The sequence below is a fragment of the Boleophthalmus pectinirostris genome, unplaced genomic scaffold, assembly GCF_026225935.1.
Source record: "Boleophthalmus pectinirostris isolate CB_2022bp ecotype Guang Dong unplaced genomic scaffold, ASM2622593v1 HiC_scaffold_22, whole genome shotgun sequence".
Lineage (NCBI taxonomy): Eukaryota > Metazoa > Chordata > Actinopteri > Gobiiformes > Gobiidae > Boleophthalmus > Boleophthalmus pectinirostris.
In genome coordinates, this window is record NW_026571190.1 from 8,797,596 (window position 1) to 8,820,340 (window position 22,745).

The 22,745-nt window shown below is 38.5% G+C and overlaps 1 protein-coding gene across 1 annotated transcript in view; it reads left to right on the plus strand.

Annotated features, from left to right (window-relative positions):
• The window catches only part of LOC129410308 (unconventional myosin-XV-like), a 96,975-nt gene that overhangs the window by 21,105 nt on the left and 53,125 nt on the right, over window positions 1-22,745 (plus strand). The window contains 11 exon segments of the mRNA XM_055158024.1: window positions 14,640-14,753; window positions 16,266-16,427; window positions 17,468-17,581; window positions 18,315-18,373; window positions 19,275-19,398; window positions 19,474-19,569; window positions 20,128-20,259; window positions 20,427-20,552; window positions 20,644-20,721; window positions 21,666-21,814; window positions 22,002-22,047. Of these exon segments, the coding sequence (XP_055013999.1) occupies window positions 14,640-14,753; window positions 16,266-16,427; window positions 17,468-17,581; window positions 18,315-18,373; window positions 19,275-19,398; window positions 19,474-19,569; window positions 20,128-20,259; window positions 20,427-20,552; window positions 20,644-20,721; window positions 21,666-21,814; window positions 22,002-22,047 (1,200 nt within the window).

Below are 22,745 nucleotides of genomic sequence, written 5' to 3' on the forward strand. Positions count from 1 at the left end.
CTCTGTAACTACTGCTGCCTTATTTTGGTCTACTTCTTTATACAGTCTATGGATTGAACATATTGAATACATCATGTTACTATTAGTGCTTTCTAGATTCTAGAATGTGATGCCATTCTTTCAGGTAGGGTGGGTGAATGAGCCAAGTTTTCCTATTAATTATATCGTATTCTCATGAGAAATATCCAAAAGGTAAATTCACAAATGCTAAACCTGATCATTTCTTTTAGTTACTAGACCCAAGAACTATATATATACACCACATATTCTACCCCACCCACTTTTTTTTCTAAATGCTCCTAAATTGAGCTTTTTTGTGGTGGCACTTCTGGTTAAACGGGAATCCCATTCATGTCAGTGGAGAATTTGGGAAACATTTGCATCTTAAATATGATATAAAGTAGGTTAATTTGTGTAAAATGTTCAGTTTTCATGTGCACCAACAAGTCAACACTGCACTGATTCTCTGCAGGGCTTTAAAAGCAGTTTTGTCATCTGTATTAAACTTACTTGCTCCCATACAGCCCCATACAAAATAATACAACCCGAAAGATGATGACAGTGCCCACAGCAACTTCCAGAATAAGGTGGATAACAATATTAATTTTAGCTGCCCATGGTCTGTATTAAATATTAATATCCTATTGAATTTTGTGATGTTACGTAAAACCCAGCAATTGCCATAATATATATTTTTGCAGCTTAACACACTGCACTACTTGAATGGTATTCATATGAATTATATGAATAGATTTTCACTGTAAATGGTGCTTTGGTCTTTGTTGTGGTGTCAAAAAAACTGAACAATACTGTATAATAATTAACAGCAGATATTTTATAACATAATAAAATGCAGGTTTCAGAGGCTGCAGTTAGGAGTCTGTTCCCAATTGGTACAGTTGGAACAAGGTTGGAGATGGTTCTCAAAAATTCTCTACTCTAGGTGCAAACACTTGAGAGCTAGAGCAATAGAAATGTGAAACTAAATTTGAACTTGACGTGGCTTGACATGACATCTCTTTTGTAGGCTCTCAACAACCCAGCATTGAAAGGCGCAACATACCAACTTGCAGATGGGACCTATATTGTTGATCCAAACAAACCCAAGTCTCCAAACCTCGCAGCCGCTCTGCAGAACCCCTATCTGAAGAGTGCGTCCTACACCCTGCCAGACGGAACCATCATCATCGACCCACGCAAGCCTGTCGGACCAAACCTGTCCAATGTTAGTACCTGTCTCTTACTTATGTCACTGTTAGAGAATGTTATATGCCAAAATATAGAAGACCACACATACAATTTTATTTTATGCCGGGCCTCATGTGAAAGCTCAGAACCTCTAGAATTCCCTCACTGAGCTGCAGAGGCTGCACTAGCACTGATTCATGATTGACTGCTGGTGCTGAGGTTGAGGAGTATTCAGATTACAAAGTCCTTTTAGCTTTAAACCAACTTGATTTTGGTGTTGGAACTGGCAACCCAAATGTTGAAGCTTGTGAAACGAAACACCAAACAACATGAACAACTTTGTCATCATGTACAATATTTTATTTGTATTCATGGGTAAATCATCATTACAATTGTTTTCAGTAAGAGAGTTGAGAGTAGAGAAAGTTAATTGCTATATGAATGTGACCATTTTGTACATTTTACTATGGTTTTACCTCATATCTGGAGAACCAGATACAACTTTAATATAAATTGTGCACACTCTACTTTTAAAGGTGCACTATGTAATTTTTTTAGTTGGGGTCTGTCACCTGCTTGTCTCTGTGGATATGTCATTGCTCTGCCTGGAATGTTCCACAGTATGACATTAAAAAGCTCTACCTTATATTTGTTCAATTACAGGTGGTTTTATAATTAAAAAATACCTAGAAAAACAGGCATTCTGACTGTGAGCAGGATTTGTACTCCACAGATCTGACCTGTAACTTGTTCTGGTTTGGTTTACGTGATGATAGAAAGGTTTAATACCATACTGTGAAACATTCCAGACAAAGTAATAACATCTCCACGTAAAAAAAAGCATTTGACAGAGCCTCCACCAGAAAAATCACACAATGCATCTTTAAAATCAAAACAAGTGTATCAAAATAATCTAATAATAGTATCTTAATACTAAACTCCGTTGCAGGCTCTTCTCAATGAACACCTTCGTAAAGCCTCGTACCAGGTTCCTGATGGAGCCCTGCACATCCCGGGTCAGAAGCCCAACTTGTCATTCGCCTTACGTCAGAATCGTCCCCTACGCAGCACTGGCCTGTATCACCTCTCCGACTCCTCCATTCTGTCAGGAGTGCCCAACCCTATCCCTCCCAACCTCTCCTCAGCTATGCAGATGGATGGGCTGCGTGGGATCAAGTTTAGGTGAGGATGTCAAATTCATATCAGGATTATCAGCAATAGAGGCAGGAGACAGAGGTGGGAGATAGGGCTGTCACTGTAACCGCAATATTGTATGAGCAATCACAGCGCATGAGAGTTCAGGCGACTAGAGTAACTGCTTATTAATGAGGCTCCATTCACATGTCCAGCATGCCTGGAGCATTGTTTGTGTAGTTTCATGCGTAGCTATAAAACTATTCATAAGGTGTCTGCTCCATGCACCCAAAACACCCTGCACCTTTTTCTCGACTCTCTTGCTGTTTTCATTTTCAGAAAGGGCAGGCTTGGTGAACAGTTTGGTCAATAATCACTGTTGCAGTCCTTGATGTGTAACTTGACACATCCATTTAGATTGAATGGGGACTTTTAAGGGACGCACAGTGCATACATGTGTACCCCTGCAGGTGCCTCTGTGGGGGTTTCCTGTGGTTGTACGGGCATAATAATCATAATAATATATCCTTGTAACTTGTCTGTAAAACTTTCACTCCACATGCACTTAGGACTGGCATCCCCCATGTACATGTATTGTTATTTCCGCAAGGGAAATTCTTGAACCGTGACAGCCCTAGCGGGAGATATACTGAAGGATAATAATATAATAATAATATGGCAGATATGGATAGAGCTGATACTCTTTTGCGATTTGAGAAATATTTGTACCTCAATCATGAGGCATGTTCTGGACGCTTGTATAAAGATATTAATAAAGGTGTATTTTTTAATCCCATTGACAAGATTCAGGCAATATTATGATAAACCATCAAAAATGCAGCAAATAGTTCCTAAGAAGGCTATGTATGGCTGTGCATTAGACATTTTAATTAAGATCCACAGTCGGTCATTTCTGCATGTTAATGATTACTTTGGATAAATGATTAATTTTATGTACAAAATGTGAGTGAGTCTCTATAGTTAATGTTCAAGGAACATAGAAAACCCATTGTGTTTGTTTGGAACACACATACACAAAAATATTAGGGGTGTCAAATTATCGCGTTAATTGCGATTAATTAATTACAGTCATATTTAGTGCGTTATGTTTTTTAATCGCGTTAATCTAATTTTTAATCTCTAACTTTAGTGTTTCTGTATGCGAGTTGCTTTATTATAAAACCTGTTTTTATGTGTTGTTGGGACAATAACACACACAAAAAAAAAAACACATTTATACATTTTTTTATTTCGGTAATTCCACTCATTGTCGGAAACCCACACAAAACGCGCGCAGTAAGAGCGATGTAAACGGCATGTTCACGTTGGCGGCGTCAGTCGCACAGTGGACGAGGTCAAAGAGCCAGTAGAACAGAGGCAGCAGTGCACAGGTAAAAACACATTTGTGTCTTGGAAATTATTCTCTCCCGACGTGAAATATAAAAGAAAATAACAAATATAAAATCACCTACAACTTAAATGTCACAGCTGGAAACAGCCTGCCTAGGCTCATGATGTCTGCACTACTGTCCTATAGTGACCTGCCACATGAGGGGACACGCACACAAACACACACAAACACACACACACACACACACACACAAACACACAAACACACACAAACACAAACACACAAACACACACAACACCACAACCTTCATCATCGTCATTAACCTGAGAACGCGCGGACCACGTTTCCTTCCGTAGACACTGCGCGGACACCGACGTGCTCCCGTGAGCCGCGTGTGGATCGTGTTTTCTCACGCGTACGCGACGTAAACCACACTTCCTCCTGTGAGCCTCTAAACCAGAACTAACAGCCAAGACTAAAACCAGGACTAATCCAGTCCAGGACTAAACCAGGTCTAAACCAGGTCTAAACCAGGACTAAACCAGAACTAAAACCAGAACTAAAACCAGGTCTAAACCAGGACTAAACCAGGTCTAAACCAGGACTAAACCAGGACTAAACCAGAACTAAAACTAAACAGGTCTAAACCAGGTCTAAACCAGGACTAAACCAGAACTAAAACCAGGTCTAAAACCAGGACTAAACCAGGACTAAACCAGAACTAAAACCAGAAACTAAAACTAAACCAGGAATAAACCAGGTCTAAACCAGGACTAAACCAGGACTAAACCAGGTCTAAACCAGGACTAAACCAGAACTAAAACCAGGTCTAAACCAGGACTAAACCAGGTCTAAACCAGGACTAAACCAGGGACTAAAAACCAGATCTAAACCAGGTCTAAACCAGGACTAAACCAGGACTAAACTAAACAGAACTAAAACCAGAACTAAAACCAGAACTAAAACCAGGTCTAAACCAGGTCTAAACCAGGACTAAACCAGAACTAAAACCAGAACTAAAACCAGGTCTAAACCAGGTCTAAACCAGGACTAAACCAGGACAAAACCAGAACTAACACCACTACTAAAACCAGGACTAACCCATTCCAGGACTAAACTGGTACTAAAGTAGGACTAAAGCAGGTCTAAACCAGGACTAAAACCAGTGATCTTGTATATAAAGCATTTCTCTATCAATAATATTTTTAATATGGTTAAGGAAAGACTGGACTTTTTATTGTCTTTAAGTAGACAAAAGTTATTATGTTCAGATTTCCTCGTCTTTGCTACTTTACAACAGTTTCTTATTCATGGAGACTTGGGCTCAACAGCCAATTTGGAGAATTTATTAAACAATAAATTACTTTATAAAGTCACTTTTTTGTTCTATATCAGTCTTTTGATCTGCCACAATAATGTAATAATGAATTTAAATGAAAATACCTCAAATTGAAGGCTTTTCTCTGCAATTTTTAGGTGAGATTAAAATGAGATTAATTAGATTAATTAATTACAGATCATAATTAATTAATCTCTCAAATTTTTTTAATCGCATGACAGCACTAAAAAATATATAATATATTTAAATATTTTCTAATATTCTAAAATCATTTTGCATTCCACCCAAATTGTATTTTATTTTTTTTTTTTTTATTTTTTTCATTACAGCAAAATGTTATGCCTTGATAAGTTAAGTATTTTTCCATTGGTAAATATTTTTACTTGTCAAGTTAAATTTACACAAATCAAAATAATAAATTCTTAGCTCAAGAAAATGAGACTTACTTACATATTACATTTTGCGGTGTATTATTCTCCTTCCTCTGATCCACAACAAGCAAATTACAGTCAATGTTCATGTACTTTAGGTTACCAGAAGACTCTCTTCTCACACGCCGCTTCCACAACCCAAGCTTATCAGACGCCATTGCCAACCAGCAGCTGCGCTACGCCTCATACAGGGTCCCTACAGGACTGTACGGGGAGGACAACCAGTATGCTGTGGTGCCCCCGTATGGCCCACGCTCTGGCCACTGGGCTCGTAACGCCCGGGGAGGAGGTGATGGAGGGGACGACGTGTGGGCCTCTGAGAGGGTCCTGCCACACGGCACCCTCCAGAACCTGTCCAAGTGGTCCATGTACAGAGAGGCGGGAATTCTGGACGGCTACACTCCAACGCTTAAGGCAGATGGGACCACCGAGGACTCAGAGTGGGCCCCTGAGAGAGAGCAGATGCCAGGCAAAAGCTGGTATGACAAGGTAAGGATTGTTTCTGCTCGACTATTGATTGTATTCCACCCTCCTCCACAAACCAAGAAGTGCACTGTTAGCACTTATAAACTCATCACAGAGAATCATTAGGATGCAAGGCAAGTGAAGAATAAGTTTACACTATTGCAAGCACTTTAAAATGAATGTTCAAAACAGACAAAATCAGGCACAGAGCCTTTGAATAAGTCAACTGGACGACACAGGTAGATTCAGTTCTTTTTGGACGTGGCAATTTCTCATATAAAAAAGCTGCTGGTCAAGTTGAATTAACTAATTGAATTACGTTGTTGTGTGCATTTGTTATTTTGATTGCAATTTTATTACGATTGCTAATGTTTTTTTGTTTGTTTGTTTAGATATACTCCATCCTAACCATGCCTACAACCGGCCATAGGGTAAAACGCTGGGCTGAGGGGATGGAGGACATGACACAGCTGCCGTAAGCATCCACACACTTAACGTCTCATTATAGTCTCATTCTATTATATATTTATAATGTAATATTAGTAAATGTTTCAGTGTTTTGTTTGTGATTTCTTTATAGTTAGTGTATGTAAAAAATTATGTTCTTTTGTCAAGAATCAAGTAAACATGTTTGAGTCAAATATTGAATTTGCTGACAACAACTGTTAGAATAGAATATTTATTACCAGAATTTCCAACTGCCAGATTTAATGAGCTTCATTGACTTGAACGGAACACTATGGGTGACACTCCCTTAGTCCACTCCTTTAGAGTCTATGGTCAAGTAGCAATTATCTAATAACAGATATTAATGGGGGAATTATTATGGGGGTGGAGTGACTGCTTTGATAGCTTGTGAATAGATGTACATACCCTCAGTATTACATTGTTTGTTTCTTTGTGATTCCGGGGAGCTGAATGAAATGTTTGTGAGAGTGAATTGTGTCTGCTTGATGTCAGGGAGCTGAATGACACCACTGTGATCATGAACCTGAAGAAACGTTTCGACCAGGAGCTCATATATGTAAGCATTATTCACTTGTGCTTCCCTCTTCCTGGTTAGACCCACACTGACCTTGATTCTGTCCTGTAGACCTACATTGGCAGTATCCTCATCTCAGTGAACCCTTACAAACTGATGAACATGTACGGCACAGACATAGTAATGCTGTACGAGGGCCGTGGGCTGTGTGATAACCCTCCGTAAGTACAGGAATACAAATTTGCAGTATGTATGGAAAATATATATAGAACAGTAACACATGATTTGCATTTTATTATAGTAGAACATGTGACACACACAGACAGACAGGTACATAATCCAGAGAGATATTCAAGTTTTGCTGCAGCAAACGGGTCTAAAGGTTCAAGGTTACTTCTTTATACAGTCTATGATACCACTTTTTCTCGTTTTCTCACTAATACTGTGCAGTTTCATGTAGGCCTGTTGCAGTAACCACAATTTTACAATATGGTATGATCAGTCCTACCGCACAAGGCTCAAGTGACCACGGAAACAGCAGTTTGCATTTTAATCAGGCTCCACGCACATGCCTGGCATAATTTTACTACTAACTATGAACCAGTTTTTGTTTACACACCTTTAAGAAAAAGCTGTTTTGTTGTTAGTGCTAAAGCTAAACACTAGCACATCCCTTCAGTCAGAGGCTTGAATCTTGAGCGGGGGTTTACCGTGGGACTACAGGCTTGTGCGTAACTCACTGGAGGAGCAGCAGAGTTGAATACAGATCCACTCATTGGATAAAACCGTACACTGTACAAAACCCTCTGAAGTTTGGCTCAGCCCTCGATAACCTGCACTCTGCTGCTGACAACGCACACTCTGCACAACACGCCGCACACAATGTACACACTGCACACACTGCAGTGCTGCAGCACATAAAGTTACCACAAAGGAAATTCTTTAACCACAACAGCCATAGTTTCAAGTCTACATTGTGTGATCAAGTACAGTATTACTGTGGTTCATGAGAGCAACTTCAGTCTGACCTAATGAAAGACTGACTCTACTGGAATACAATTACTCAAAATGAGTCATTCTAATTTCGCTACAGCCCATTGAAATGTGCTCTTATCATCAGAAGTGCCCTATGACACAAGGCCCTGACTCACAGAGCGGTGTAAACAGGCGTAAATGCCAGCACTCTGGGGTGTTACTCAGTAGCTCCAGTTACACTGTTGGTTGGTTGCCAGGGGAGAGTTTAGTTATGCATTTCACTGCCACTTTACATCTACACACTACACTTTGTTGGTCATCTTTTACAGAATTATTTAGCGCAGAAATCTGTCCAAAAGACAAAAAATCGTAGTAAAAAGATGCCCCCTAAGACATTTGTAAACTCTGTTGTTTAGCTGTGCTAATTATGTGTAGTTATTTTTGCAAGACATGGATATATGTGCATGTAAGTATATACATATGTATACCATATACTTAAATATTAAAACATAAAATTATAATAATTATCCTAGACTACAATTTGCTACTCAACACAGTAAACAAATAAATTAATAAATAGTGTAAACTAAAAATAAGACAGTTTTAACTGGAAAGAATTTAGTTCAAATGTATTCCTTCACTTTATTAACATTCCTAGCATCCTAAATGTTTACTATGATGACTTCATAAGTGCTTTTTGTAGTCACACGAATGCTAACAACAACCAGCATGTTAACAGCACCAATATTTTTCCTGGTTAGGATGATTTAAAATGATTGTCTTTACTGTATAATGAGATGCAGACAGTATGTAAGTGTTCAGCTTGTTTGCTTTTATAATCTTTTACAAACTGCTTTTATAATGTAGCTGTACTGGGAAAAAAAATACTTTTTACGTGAAAATAATGGTTTACCTATGATTTGGTTTCTGTATTCTTTCATTTCATTACCTCAGCACCTTAATTTTACATTGATCTGATTCTAATCCTCCAGCCATATTTTTGCCATTGCTAACTTATCGTATTCCACCATGATGGATGCCAAAAAGGACCAGTGTATTGTAATCAGGTATGGAGTTTTAACATTCCATTTTTTATTCATATTCAGATCTTAAACTTCTTAAAACCTTCTTTCTTTGTTTGAACTGTATTTTCAGTGGAGAAAGTGGCTCAGGAAAGACAGAGGCTACCAAATTGATCCTGCGTTACTTGACAGCCATTCACCACAAACGCAACGTGACACAACAGGTACCTGTCACTATCCTCTATCTTTTGAATTATAATATATATAATTAATCTTTTCATCTCATGTCATTTTAATCGTGTTCTTTTTTCCCTTATATCTTGAATCTCTCATCAGATAGAGGTACGCTGTCTATTCCAATGAGTGGATTATAATACTTTTTTGTGCTTCGCCACAGTAACAAATTTTTATGCTTGACCAGATCCTAGAGGCGACGCCCCTGCTGGAGTCTTTTGGAAATGCCAAAACGGTGCGCAATGACAACTCGTCGCGTTTTGGAAAATATACTCAGATCTACATGGAGGAGTAAGTGTTTTTCCTCATTATTTTTTATTAGTTTGAATAGTCAAATGATAATTTTTAAAGGGACCATATTATGCTATTTTTAAACCCTGTGTCATAATGTTGTATCCTCATCAAAAACATACCTCGATTTTGATTTGTTTCATTCACACATGTTCAACACACAAACCCGGCATATTTAGTTCTTCTTGTGATGTCATGTAGTAAAACAGGGAGAGCTCCACTGAGTTTTTAAACTCCATACACCTTCATTAGAATCATTTGGATAATTTCAGCCCTGAAATTACCAGTCTCCACTGAACAGAACTTAAAAGGTAGCTGCTAATTGGCTGCTTCATGACTTCACAAGTTGAAACAGAGCATTTTGAGCTTTGGAAATGTGGACAGACGAATAATAAAAGGTTACTCAAACTCATGTGTGAATGAAACAAAACATAACTATTTTTGAGGAGGTGACATTATAACATGGCTACAAGAGTCAGTTTTGCATAATATAGTTTTATAGACGATAGATTTTAGATTTATTTTTGCATATCACCAAAACAACAATTGCGATACTACCAGTTTTTCATTATTTACCTCCAACCTCTAAAAAAGTAAACTGATTTAAACTAATATAATAACAAACTATTGTGGTTGCCAGGAGAGGGCACAAGGACTCACCCAGTGCTGTCCATGAGGAATGAAACAGTTAAAAATAAGCTAAAAACAATAGCTGTTAGCTGAAATGTGTATTCAAACTGTGTGAGCCTTTGCCATTCCTTTGACACACTTTTGGGTCTTAACCTACTTTGTGGGACTGTTCAGTAAACAATATGTGTGAAGTAGTTCGACAGTCCTGAGGTGTTAAATACCAAATTCATCCTCTACATAAATAATGCACCAGTGACAAGCAAGCCAAACTTAAAGAGGTCATATTATGCAAGACCAACTTTTTTGAGTTTTTATTATAATTTGTTTGTTGTATTTAGAGTGATTCATGTGTGTTTGAGTAATCCTGTATTGAAAAATTGTAAATATAACACCTGGTTGTACATGTAAGGTTAAAGGTTGTGTAACTTTTCTGGTGGAGGGTTCATCAAATGCTTTTCACCATCCAGATGTTTTTGGGTTTTTTTTGTTTTTTTGTCTGGAATGTTTCACAGTATGTAACCTTTCTGTCTTCATGGAGTCCAAACCAGACTAGGTTATGTCAGTTATGTGCTTGACTCATATTTTGCATAATTCAGGGTACATATTGGGTCATGGAACACCTGGAAAAGTCATGAGAAATTAAAATTTAATTTTCAGGCCCTGGGAAAGTTTTGGAATTCTACTGTTTTTTAGGAGAAGTTATTGAATTTTTATAAAACATTTTGGTTAAATACGCTTATCTTTTTAATCCAAAAAGGTTAGTGTCAACCATGGTCATGGAAAATTAGGGAATGGTTATGGAGAAATGGAAAAATCATTGAAAAACTTATTAACATATGTTGACATATGAGTTAACATATGTACAATCCCTGATAATCGTGCACCTTTAGAGTGAAATATCAATGCTTAAAATGCATGTAAAAAGTAAATTAAAAGAGGGGTATTACATTCTATGGGGTATTAAGTGCTAACACATAACATATTTAGATCACCATGTTACCTTTTATTGTTTTGAAAATGCTATATTCACCAAAAACAACATATTAATGTATTAAAGTTTCATTTTCCTTTTTGATGCTTTGAGACCCCTGTCCTTTACTCTCTGTGATAAGTCACTCCCTCTTCATCAGGTTTGTCAAAGTGGCTTGTGGGCTGAGCATTGCAAAGAACCTCACAGCTAACCATAAGAACGATTCCAGGAGTTTTTTTGCTTTTGCATAGTACTGTCTTTTTATATACTGAAATATACTCTGAAGTAATAATGTAGGACCTTAACTGAAGTTGAAAATCTTCAGCCATAACCTATTTAAACAATGTATTTTCAGCTAAACGCTTTTGTTGACAAAGAAGACTAGCGTTTCTATTGTAGCAACATGAGTAGTTGTAATCCAGGACACGAGTAGGTCTCAGGTTCACCTGTTAGTTAGACAGTACTTTCCACAAATGCACAAACATGGACGTCTTTCGTGGTGTTGACGTCACTTTCTCAGATATAGGGCACTGAAAGAAGGAAATAACCAAACTGAAGATTTATGTTAGACAAACAAGTGTTAGAGATTTCACAAATTTGTGTTTGAATAAGGCCTTTTATGGACCGTAGTATTGTTACAGGGCACATATTACGCTGTTTTCAATGTTGTTAATGTAGTTTCCTCATCACAAACATATCTGGAGTTGTGTTTTTTTTCATTCACACATGTTTAACACACAAACCTTATGATGTCATCGCAAAACAGGAAGTGCTCCACTGTGTCCATACACATTCACTAGAATCATTTGGATAATTTCAGCCTTGGTGTTGCTACTGAAAACTACTGCTTCATGACATCACAAGGTGGAACAGTGCACTTGAGCTTTGGAGATGTAGACAGACTTATAATAAAGGGTTTTGAATGAAACAAAACACAACTCTGGGTATGTTTTTGAGGATGTATCAAAGTTCTTAAAGTTTTAACATGGCTTGAAATAATTTACCTTAGTTCATTGATGCTGACAGAGTATACATTAAATTTGCCTGTTGTGTTTCCTGTGGATAGGCCCAGAAATTAAAGGGACATTAAACTCCTCGTGCCTGAGTACCCCAAGTGTACAGATGTTTTGTTCCACGATCAGGAAGGGCAGGAGTTAGGAGGAGTTAGCAAGCTAGGTATTGTTAGCGTTTCTGTCACTGCAAAACTCCGCTCTGGCCTCTGAAAGTTGTGAAAAGTACTTATAATCTCATTGCAGTAAATATTTAGGATGCTGAGAATGCATAAGGCAAGTTAGGAATAACTTTGGACCACAGCAAACTGTTTTTAAGTCAGTAAAATCGGGTGCAGCTCGACATCCAGCTCAAAACATCTGCATTTTGTCTGTCACCATAGAATTCTGAAATGCCCTACTGCTTAAAGATACACTGCGTAACATTCCATCACCTGCTTGTCTCCATGGAAATGTTATTGCTTTGTCTAGAATGTTCCACAGCATAGATTAAACTTATGTGTCATGAAGACGATAACCAGGTTACAGCACAACGCTACGTTACAATTCAGATCTATGGAGAGTCATCCTATTCACAGGAGTAGTTATTGTATTTTCAAGCATTAGAAACACATGTTAGGAATAAATGTAAGATGGATTTGTTTAATGTCATACCATAGAACATAACAGGCAAAGCAAGACAAGTAGGTACCACCAGAAAAGTTGTCCAGTTGTGCACCTTTAATTTGAAACTCTTTAAGTTATGATGTCAGTTGACCTCGGCATACATGTATAGCTGTCCCACTAACACAGATATTTGAGTGTTTGAGCTGCGGAGAAAAGATTATGGCTCATAACAGATGCATGAGCTGTTACTTAACTGTGTGGCTGTGTGCTCTGTGCTAGGGGTGTGATCAGCGGTGCCATAACCTCCCAGTACCTGCTGGAGAAGTCCCGCATTGTCTTTCAGGTGAGTCCACAGCAGGGAGGGTGGGAGTCTTGTTTCCAAAATGTCATATGTCACCTCACAGAGCAGTTACACTCAGGAGTTCAGTCATCAGGGACCTCATTTATAAAAGAATACATCAAAATGTACTTGGACACTTGTGCACTGTACAATTACGAAACACAACTTACTGTGTGATCAATAAATTGTTTCACGTTTCCCACACACTTGTGACCAAATGTTCACAGTTCAATTTGATTTTGTGTTTTTTTTTTTTTTTTCTGGAAAAATAAAGTCAAAATGAACCAGTCAGTTCCACTAATCATGACTTTGTCAAGCTCTCTCCCTTCATAGCTTTTCTCTTCTCCTCTCCTCTGAGCTGTGTCTCTGAGGCTCCAGACTTTCTGCAGAGGTGCACTATGTTCTATGTTCAAGTGTTTTGTTTTTTTTTTATAAACACAGCTTTGACATTTCAGACCTTGTTTTTGTGACTATGGGTCTTTAGAAATGAGGCCCAAGGGCTGTGCCAGAAGTCAAGGCTTCTTTCTACAATAGTGTAGTGTAGATGATGTTATGGTAGCCTGGCAGACCAGCCCCTCCTGCTGTCTGTTTAAATGCAGGAGCACAGTACGGCAAATAGTTAACAAATAAAATAAATATATTCTTTTGACAATGTATTTCATGATGTATCTGTGCAGTCACATGTCTTAGGTAAATAAACATGACCAAACAATATGTTTATTGGAGTTGAGGCCTTTTACAGTGACCGATAGAAGCTGCTACGGTTGGCCTGGTGTCTTCCAGTATGAGTAGTCTGATGAAACATTTGTCCCTTTTGTTACTATGTAGTTCTGAGACTTTGGTTTGTTCTGCTGTACAGAGCAGAGTACATGTGCACTGTCTGATACTTTGGTTGTGATCATATAATATAATGTGTGACGATAGAACTATGTGAGATCAGTGGAGCTTTTAAGAACCAAACTCCTCCTCTCAAGGGCGTCTCCCAGTCATATGATTCTTTGGACTTTACTTTTCTATGCGTTTAAGTTTAATACAACATATTTGGTCTATCTCCCTTTTGAGAGCTGTGGTCAGAATTCAACAGCTAACTTCAGAAAACTTACCTGTCATGGTAGTTTGAGCTCTACCAGCACAGACATTGTATGTTGCAATGCATTTTCAACTATAGACTGTATAAACAAGTGGCCTTGAAATGTGTGTGTGGTCACCCACTGTGTTCAGCTCCTGTCAAATGAAGCTCGCAAGGCTAGCAGTTCTTTGGGTCAATTTGGAACTGAGTTCCATACTAGATAATAGAAATTTATTTACCAACAATATAGAGAAATAAAAACACCAAGATCATGTGGAGCAGGTTAATAGGAACATTTTAAGACCAAAATGGCGAGGCTCCCTAAAGCAGTTACAGAGAGAAAGGGATCATTTTTATTTAAATTTTCCAGTGTAAAGCTAATTAGAAACAGACAGTGGAGCTGGAAGCACCCCCATGTGCACTTGCTATTTGGAACTCAGCGACTAGCAGGTTAGCTATGTCCACTTATACTAGTATTTACAGTCTGTGTTTTCAGCTTAGTATTGCATAATAATAATCACTTCTCTGCCACTAATCATTATTACTCTGACACTATCACTGTAACATGTCAGTCCCATCACTGGTCCATGTTTGATTGACAGGCCAAATCCGAGAGGAACTACCATATCTTCTATGAGATGCTGGCTGGTCTTCCTCCTGAAGAGAAGAGCCCACTGTACCTGCAGGAGGCCGAGACCTACTACTATCTCAATCAGGTGATCACACTCAGGACTAGGCACAAAATAACACAACTCAAATCAGATTCATTGGAAAAGATTCATTCTATTTCTGGAATTTGTGTGTGGCCCCAGATATTTGGTATGTCTTTTCTTAACAGGTTCGCTTTATACCAATTCTTAAAGTACTCATAGTCATTTCACTAAAACATATGAACAATGGTGTATTTAAGATTTTACCAAAAAATGTCTAGTTTTTCTAGTTTATAATTGTTTGTGTTGATGACATACATACAGTAGGTGAAAGTATTACGTTTTAGAACTCACCACCTCTTGCTGCATTTTCCTATCAGTTTTTTTTCCACAAACTGTCACTAACTGATGTAAAAGTATAAACATGAAAACCTGCTATATGCTCTCAGGACAAAAAATCTATGGGCATATTTAATAGAATTTACCTTTTTATGAGAAATATATTTTCAGAGGAAAGAAAGATCCTCCCTCCATAAAGGCAGTGTATTTTTGAACACGCGTACAGTGCCTATTGTCATGCATAGTCCTTTTATGTGTCGTCCCACTGTAAGTCTGATGAAACAGGGAGCAATAAAGAGACTGTGTGACGGAGTGGGACTGTGCCCAGGAGATTTCCATAAAACAATACACTTTTACTTTACTTTATTAATAGTAAAGTTCATAAACATGACCTACTTGTGTCCCCAAATACAAGAGAATAATAGCTTTTACTGATAACTATTATGATTCAGCTTTTTTCTTAATTATGAAAACAATTACGTACATGGGCAACAGTAGTAGTCGCTAGAGTGCTTATCCTCTCATCCGAAGGTTGGAGGTTCAAATCCTGCTCTTGGCATAATAATGTGGCATTCATGATGGCCTAGTTGGTTATTTTGGTTCCCAATACGATTATTTTTCATTTTGGTTACCAGTTGCCTATGACTAAATCCAGTTGGTTTGAACCTAAAATCTGTCTGGTCAGGATTCTCACCACTTAAACCCCAGCATCTGCAACAATTAATGAATCAGTGCTAGTGCAGCTTCTGCACTCAGCCTCTACAGCCTCTGCAGCTCAGAATTCTGGAGATTCTGAGCTTTCATATGAGGCATGGCCTGTCCATATACTGAGAATGAGACAAACTTGTATGTGTTCTCTGTCTGCATGTTAAAGGACTAGGAACACATGTTCAGCTGTGATTGTTGTTAACTTAAAAAAAAAAAAAAAAACTAAAACAGGACAGGCTACATACAGGCCTTCCCTACCATAAATTTTTGAACACTGTTATTTTTTAAAAGTCCCTTTTTGCAAGTCCAGCAAACGATATCTCAGGCGCTACAAAAAATACTACAGCTTAAAATGTATCTGTTATTGTATCTTTTTGTTAATTATAAACTTAAATAAGAAAAAAACATAAAATATTCTACTACACTTTCAAACATATATTTCAAATAGTGTTTATATTCTGTAAGGTGGCTTTATTGCCATGTAAATGAGATGTGACTCTTTGTGATTGTACTGTGGTGTCTGTGCTGCAGGGAGGAGACTGCATCATCGAGGGGAAGGACGATGCTGAGGACTTCAGGCGTCTGCTGGGGGCCATGGACATCCTGTGCTTCACCCCGGAGGAGCAGAGCGCCATCTACAGGATTCTGTCCTCTGTGCTGCACCTGGGGAATGTCTTCTTCCAGCCTCACCAGGTCCCAGAGCTACACACTACTTTTGACTACATATGTAACAGTATATTTTCAACATCATATTTTGCTAAAAATTAAACATACGGTATAACTAAACTAATGAGGGTGAAAACAAAATGTATGATTTTTTTGCGCAGTTAATAAGCAATAAATGAACCAAAGGGATGAGTGGGGAGATACCTGTGAAATTTCAGTTAATTTCTTTTTTGAAAAAGCCCCATATCAGAAAGTCAGTGTCAATGAAAGAAAAATTCTGCCCTATGCTTGTCTCCTTAAAGATGTAATGTTCCACAGTATGGCTTATGGCAGTATAACTTATCTGTTTTGCAGGTATTCAGTTACAGGTGTTTTAACTGACAGAAAAACCTTGAAAACACCCAATCACACATCAGAATACACGTATCCTCAATGTTTTACAAAAATGTAATCTTCCTGAGTTCAGATGAGATGATGAAACAAATATGGCAGCTGATGAGGAAAAAAGAAAGGAAAACAAATTTCACAGGGGACTGAAAAACATCAGATTTCTGAGAAATCAATGAACAAAGCACTGCAAATAAAGGGAAGAGAAATGTGATTTTGTTTCAAAATGCTAGGTGACCAATGAGCTACTTCATTTCACATGCCTCACTGAAAAAGACAAATGTTTGCTTGAGGTGTGACAGAGAGAGTGGGGACCAGATATCTCAGTGTATAAAATTACACAGAGATATCTCTCTGGATTTGCCAGGCACATCGCACATTCACACACGGACAAGCAGGTGGCGTATCCTCTATCATAAAAGGCACACCTTTAACTTAGTATTTGAATCAGAAAGATGAAATAATGTGTATGCTGTGCTCTAGTTGTATCTTGTATGACGTGTGCAGATAACATTTCAAACTCAATTTCAATACTGCAGAATAGACCCGATACTCAGTACAGATTATGGTAATAATATATGGTAATAATAAACAGTTTATACAAAATAGATTGGTTTGGATCCTAGTTGTAGTATGGATTAGCATGTATAATGTAGCTGTGTGTTGCGTGCTGTGTGCAGGTGGAGGGGCAGGAGGTGGCCTCGGTGGTCAGTGCTCAGGAGATCAGGGTCATTGCTGAGCTGCTGCAGGTGTCTCCAGAAGCTCTGCAAAAGTCTGTCACCTTCAAAATGACCGTGAGTCCTGTCCATACTGTACTGTCACAAATACACAGGGCATTCCATAGTTTGTCTCATGGTTTTGGCTCGAATGGTAATGATTTGATGATAGAGTAGGACTTCCTTTCCAAGTGTGTGTTTGTACATGTAGTTATCTTGTTAAATTAAAATAACAGGTCTCAGTACTTATACTTAATAATAGACACTTAATATGTCTTAATAGTCTAGTGTTGTCATTGTACTAAGGGTGCATCCATGCTTGAACTTTTCACCACATCAAAACTGGAACTAAACTGAGCCTAAATTTGGAACTAAACCTGGACTAGACCAGGACCAAACCAAGTCTTTACCTGGGCTGAATTGGCCTCAACCACATGGACCACGGTGAACGCACCCTAAGATTACAAATTCAGTTTCAGTGCTGTATGAAAACTGTTTGATACACAAGACCAATTTCAATACCACAATATTTATACAATAAATTGTAATTTTCAACCAAAAATGTAACTAAAAAACTGTAATTTAAACTAGGTCACAGATAGATGGAGAAAACTATTCAGGAAAGGTCACATTTTCTAATTCCAGTGCTAGTTTTAGTATCCGTTAGAATCCGGGTATCAATTTTTGACATCACTAGACAGTACTGAAGTAAGTAACTAAGGTTTATTTATATAGCACTGTTCACAGATAAAAATGAGAGAATCCAAAGTAAAATAGTAGGTAGGAGATGCTGACTGTAGTTGACTTCCAGGATGCTGTGCGGGAGAAGATCTACACTCCTCTGACAGTGGAGAGTGCTGTGGATGCCAGGTGAGACCATTCATGTTAACCTTCAGAGTGTAGTAGTAGTCATCCATGATTTCATTAAAAAAAAAAAAAATTGTAAATACTACATGGATTCAAGATTTTGTATTATTGACGTATATTTAGCAGACAAACCTTAGCTGACAATCATGTGTAAAAGCTTGGTACTTCAAATGTATATCAACAATAAGATCTGGAAAATAAAGGTTCAATTTGTAGTTTGATTTACAGTAATTCACTAAAGCAACCTAGCAGCCTCCGTTCATGCATTCAGCTCCACACGTGGGTCCAACCCGGGTCCCACAATTATGCCTTTCTCTGCTTGTCTCCATGGAGATGTTGTTGCCTTGCCTGGATTTTCCAAAGTATAACAGTCTATTCTGCATTCATTCAATTACACTTAAAGAATACATTTCAAAATACATTTGTGTTACTGTGAGCAGGGATATCTCTCTACAGATCTGACTTGTAACTTGGTCTGGTGGCGTGACTTTCTTGTCTCCATGGAACGAGATATGTTTAATGCCACAGTGCAATGCAATGACATCTCCATGGAGACAAAAGTTACACTGTGGACCTTTAACGTGCAGTTTCTTCAAAGAGTCAATAGCCACCTTATACTGTCTTAAATATTGAACATTAAGTCAATATAGTAATAGTATACAGTATCATTTATGATTACACTATATGCTGTTAATAATTACAACATGTTGAGCCAGTTGTCCTGACAGTTTGAAGCACAGGCTGAGCCAGACTGGTTGAAATGCTCTCCCAGACTTTGGCAGAGGCACATAAGGACAACACATGTCAGAGCTGGGGGCAGGCACTTTCACTTTCACATGTCCTCTGTTGCCATAGAAACAGCCTTGTCTGTTGCCATGGCTACCATTTTGTGTGTTGTTCCCAGAGATGCGGTTGCCAAGATCCTGTATGCGCTGCTGTTTAGCTGGCTGACGGAGCGCATCAATGGACGGGTTTACCCTCGCCATGAAGCCCTGTCCATCTCCATATTGGACATCTATGGATTTGAGGTCACTATTCATTTCATATATCCAGTCATAAATGAAGTCAAAAATATATGTATCCCCCCTGTCTGTGTCCCCCAGGAACTGCAGGTGAACAGCTTTGAGCAGCTCTGTATCAACTACGCCAATGAGACGTTGCAGTCCTTCTTTGTTAAGGTCGTCTTCCAAGAGGAGCAGGTCAGACACCAGCACATTCAGATATTTGCTACAGTTCAGTCCACCTTTACTGTTAAGTGTGGATATGCACAAGATGCAGAGGTTCTGGTAGTGATATAAACATATAGTTCATTCCATTCCATATCTAACTCCCCACTTTCTAAATTCTCTTATTAAAGCAGGGTTTGTGGAGCTTTTATTTTACTTTCAGAATGTTTTGACCCACTAGATTTTGTTGCATTATTGTCTAGTATAACTTTAACAAATGTTTATTCTGTGGTTGTTAGCATTTTAGCAATTAATAAACTAAGCTAAACACTACTCACAATATTGTTTCTAAAGGAACTGTGCTGTTACTAACGTCGACAAAACAGCTCTAGTTTTCTAGTCTAATTAGTCTAGCTAATTCTTCCAAAAAGTGGAGTCATTCATGGAGCAGTATCAGCTTTTAGAATGCAGGCACTCTGTTTACAAACAATAGTAGTCTATACTGTCTCCACACTGCTATTTCATGACTAACACAGTCCTCTTTTGAACTGAAATGTGTCTGAATGTAAAGATGTTGCTTGTGCTGTGTAGGAGGAGTACATGAGGGAGCAGATAGAGTGGCAGCAGCAGCCCTTCAGCCATAACCAGGCCTGTATGGACCTCATCTCTGCCAAGCCCCATGGAATACTGCGCATTCTGGACGACCAGTGCAGCTTTCCACAGGTGCAGCCTGACCACAAATTCTGTCACATTTCTGTGCTTAAAGATCTAGAAGTGCTATTTGGGGCAAAATGTGTTATATACCAAATGAAAGCTGGAGCTGGATTGGCAAAAATCTAAAAAAATAACCTTCCCTTGAGTGATCACTGACCAACAACAATACTTTTCAGGCCACAGACCACACCTTCCTACAGAAGTGCCACTATCACCACGGTAACGACACGCTCTATGCCAGACCAAAGATGCCACTGCCAGAGTTCACCATCAAGCATTATGCAGGGAAAGTCACCTACCAGGTACTGCTGTATACTAGCTCTCTCTAGAGCTATTCCTGCTGTTGTTTAGTGCAGTTCATTTGTCTTACATAGCATCTGACTCTGCCCACAGGTTCACCACTTTCTAGACAAGAACTTTGACATGGTGCGCCAGGATGTTCTGGACCTCTTCATGCAGAGCAAGAACAAAGTAGGTCCTATTCCATCCTGTTCCATTCATAGCATGTCCTGGTATGGTTCCTATTTATGTCCCTGTTTTGATCAGTGTTATTGTGTTAATTAAGAATACATACCGAAAATACTTTGGTTCAAACAATTACACTTGCTCTATCTAACCTTTCTGACTGGGTGTTTCCCACATCCTGTGTCTCCATGACAATACTTTGCCTTGGATGTTGTATGGTGTTCCTATCCAGCATTTCTTACAGTTGTTGTTATTGCTGAACAAAATACTGTGCACAGGCTAAGCACAGATCTGACCAGTGGTCTTAACAGGAGAGATGTATTGTACCATGTTGTAGCACTAGTGCTAATTTCCACCTATCGTCCCTGGGCAGACTGATGTTATAGTTCATAAAATCAAAATACAAAGAGAATGTCTTTATAATGACCTGATCATCATTAAAATTCTGTATCATCATTCACACTTCAGTTCTCTCAGCACATTAAAATCATCATCCCTTATCAAAATCATCATTCAGTTCATTTACTCTGGAACATCACTCTCTCCAGACATTCATCAGTCCACATTATGGGCACAGGTGAGAGGAGAGGAGCCATTGTTTCACCAGGCACGAGAATGTGCCGTAGTTTGTACATGTGATCAGCTCTCTTGGTAACATGTTCCACTGATGGACAGTTCTGCATGAAAAAACTTTCCAAATACTGTCCTGCATTTGACCAGCTGTTTAAACTTGTTATGCACTAAAAAGTATGGAATTAAAAAGTTAATTATCATTTGGATCACCTACTATTCTCCATTCTAAGCAACATTTTAACATTCCAAACAAATTCACCTTCATGGAGGCAAGCAGGTGGTGACCCTCCACCCAAAAAGTGACAGATTGCTGAAATGTTTCTGTGTGCTCAGAAATAAACTCCTCCTCTTTCTCTCTGACCTGCTCTGCTTCTCAGCTTGTGTCCAGTCTGTTCCTGAAGCACTCAGAGACCGTCTCTCAGCAGAAGACAGCCCACCGCACCAGCTCAGTGCGACGCTACCAGGCCAACACGGTCAGCGCCAAGTTCCAGAACAGCCTGCAAGAGCTCATCGAGAAGATGGAAAGGTGGCAACACTCCACTCCTATTAGAGTCTTTGTGTCCTCTGTTTGCTCTATGTAACCATCAGGACTAAGGACTAAATAATGTTTCTGGTGCATAGAGGAGTCAAGCCATTTAAATTAGGCTCAAACAAAATTTGCTCTTGTGTGTAAAATGTGTTGTAAATCTGTATACTTGATGTGTCTGTGGCAGGTGTAACCCTTATTTTGTGCGCTGCATCAAACCAAATCATCATAAGGTGAACCGTGAGTGACAGGTGTGGTGTTTGCTCTGATACTTTCCTTCCTCTTGTGTTCCTTGTTGTGTACTCAGACAGCCAGGGCTGATTCTAACCTTTAATGTGCCCCTGACAAAGGGACTCGTATGACACATCCATTCTGTATCCCACAGAGAACACTAGGGATGTCAAAATTGTTGGTATTTAAAAAAATAAAATAAAATGCATAAACCGGAAAAAGATTGACCTTTTTGAATTGTTTTAGAATGATCACATGATTACATAAAGTTGTAAAACATGCATTTAATTCATGTATCTAAAAAATTCCAATGTGAGAAATATTGTTTACAATCATGATAGAATTGATTTATTTTTTTAAATAATATATAACATTGTTTTCTCATCAAAAACATGTCTGAAGAGGTTTCAGATGTCATCCATGCATGTTTCAGTAATTTTTACTCCTGGCCCCATTAGAACCGTCCTTATGTTCTAGGCTGTAAGATTTTGTGCAATGCTCTGTTTGTACCCACAAGCCTATGTCACCCGTGCTCTCACACAATTCTCCATAAATATACAACATCATGATACAAAACTTTACTAGCTTTATTAGTGGGATACCCACTGATTGTGTTGTGATAGCTCTGTGAAAGGGGAGTGACTTAAAGGGAGAAGGAGAGGAGGGATTCAGAGCATATACAACAAAAGTAAAACTTATA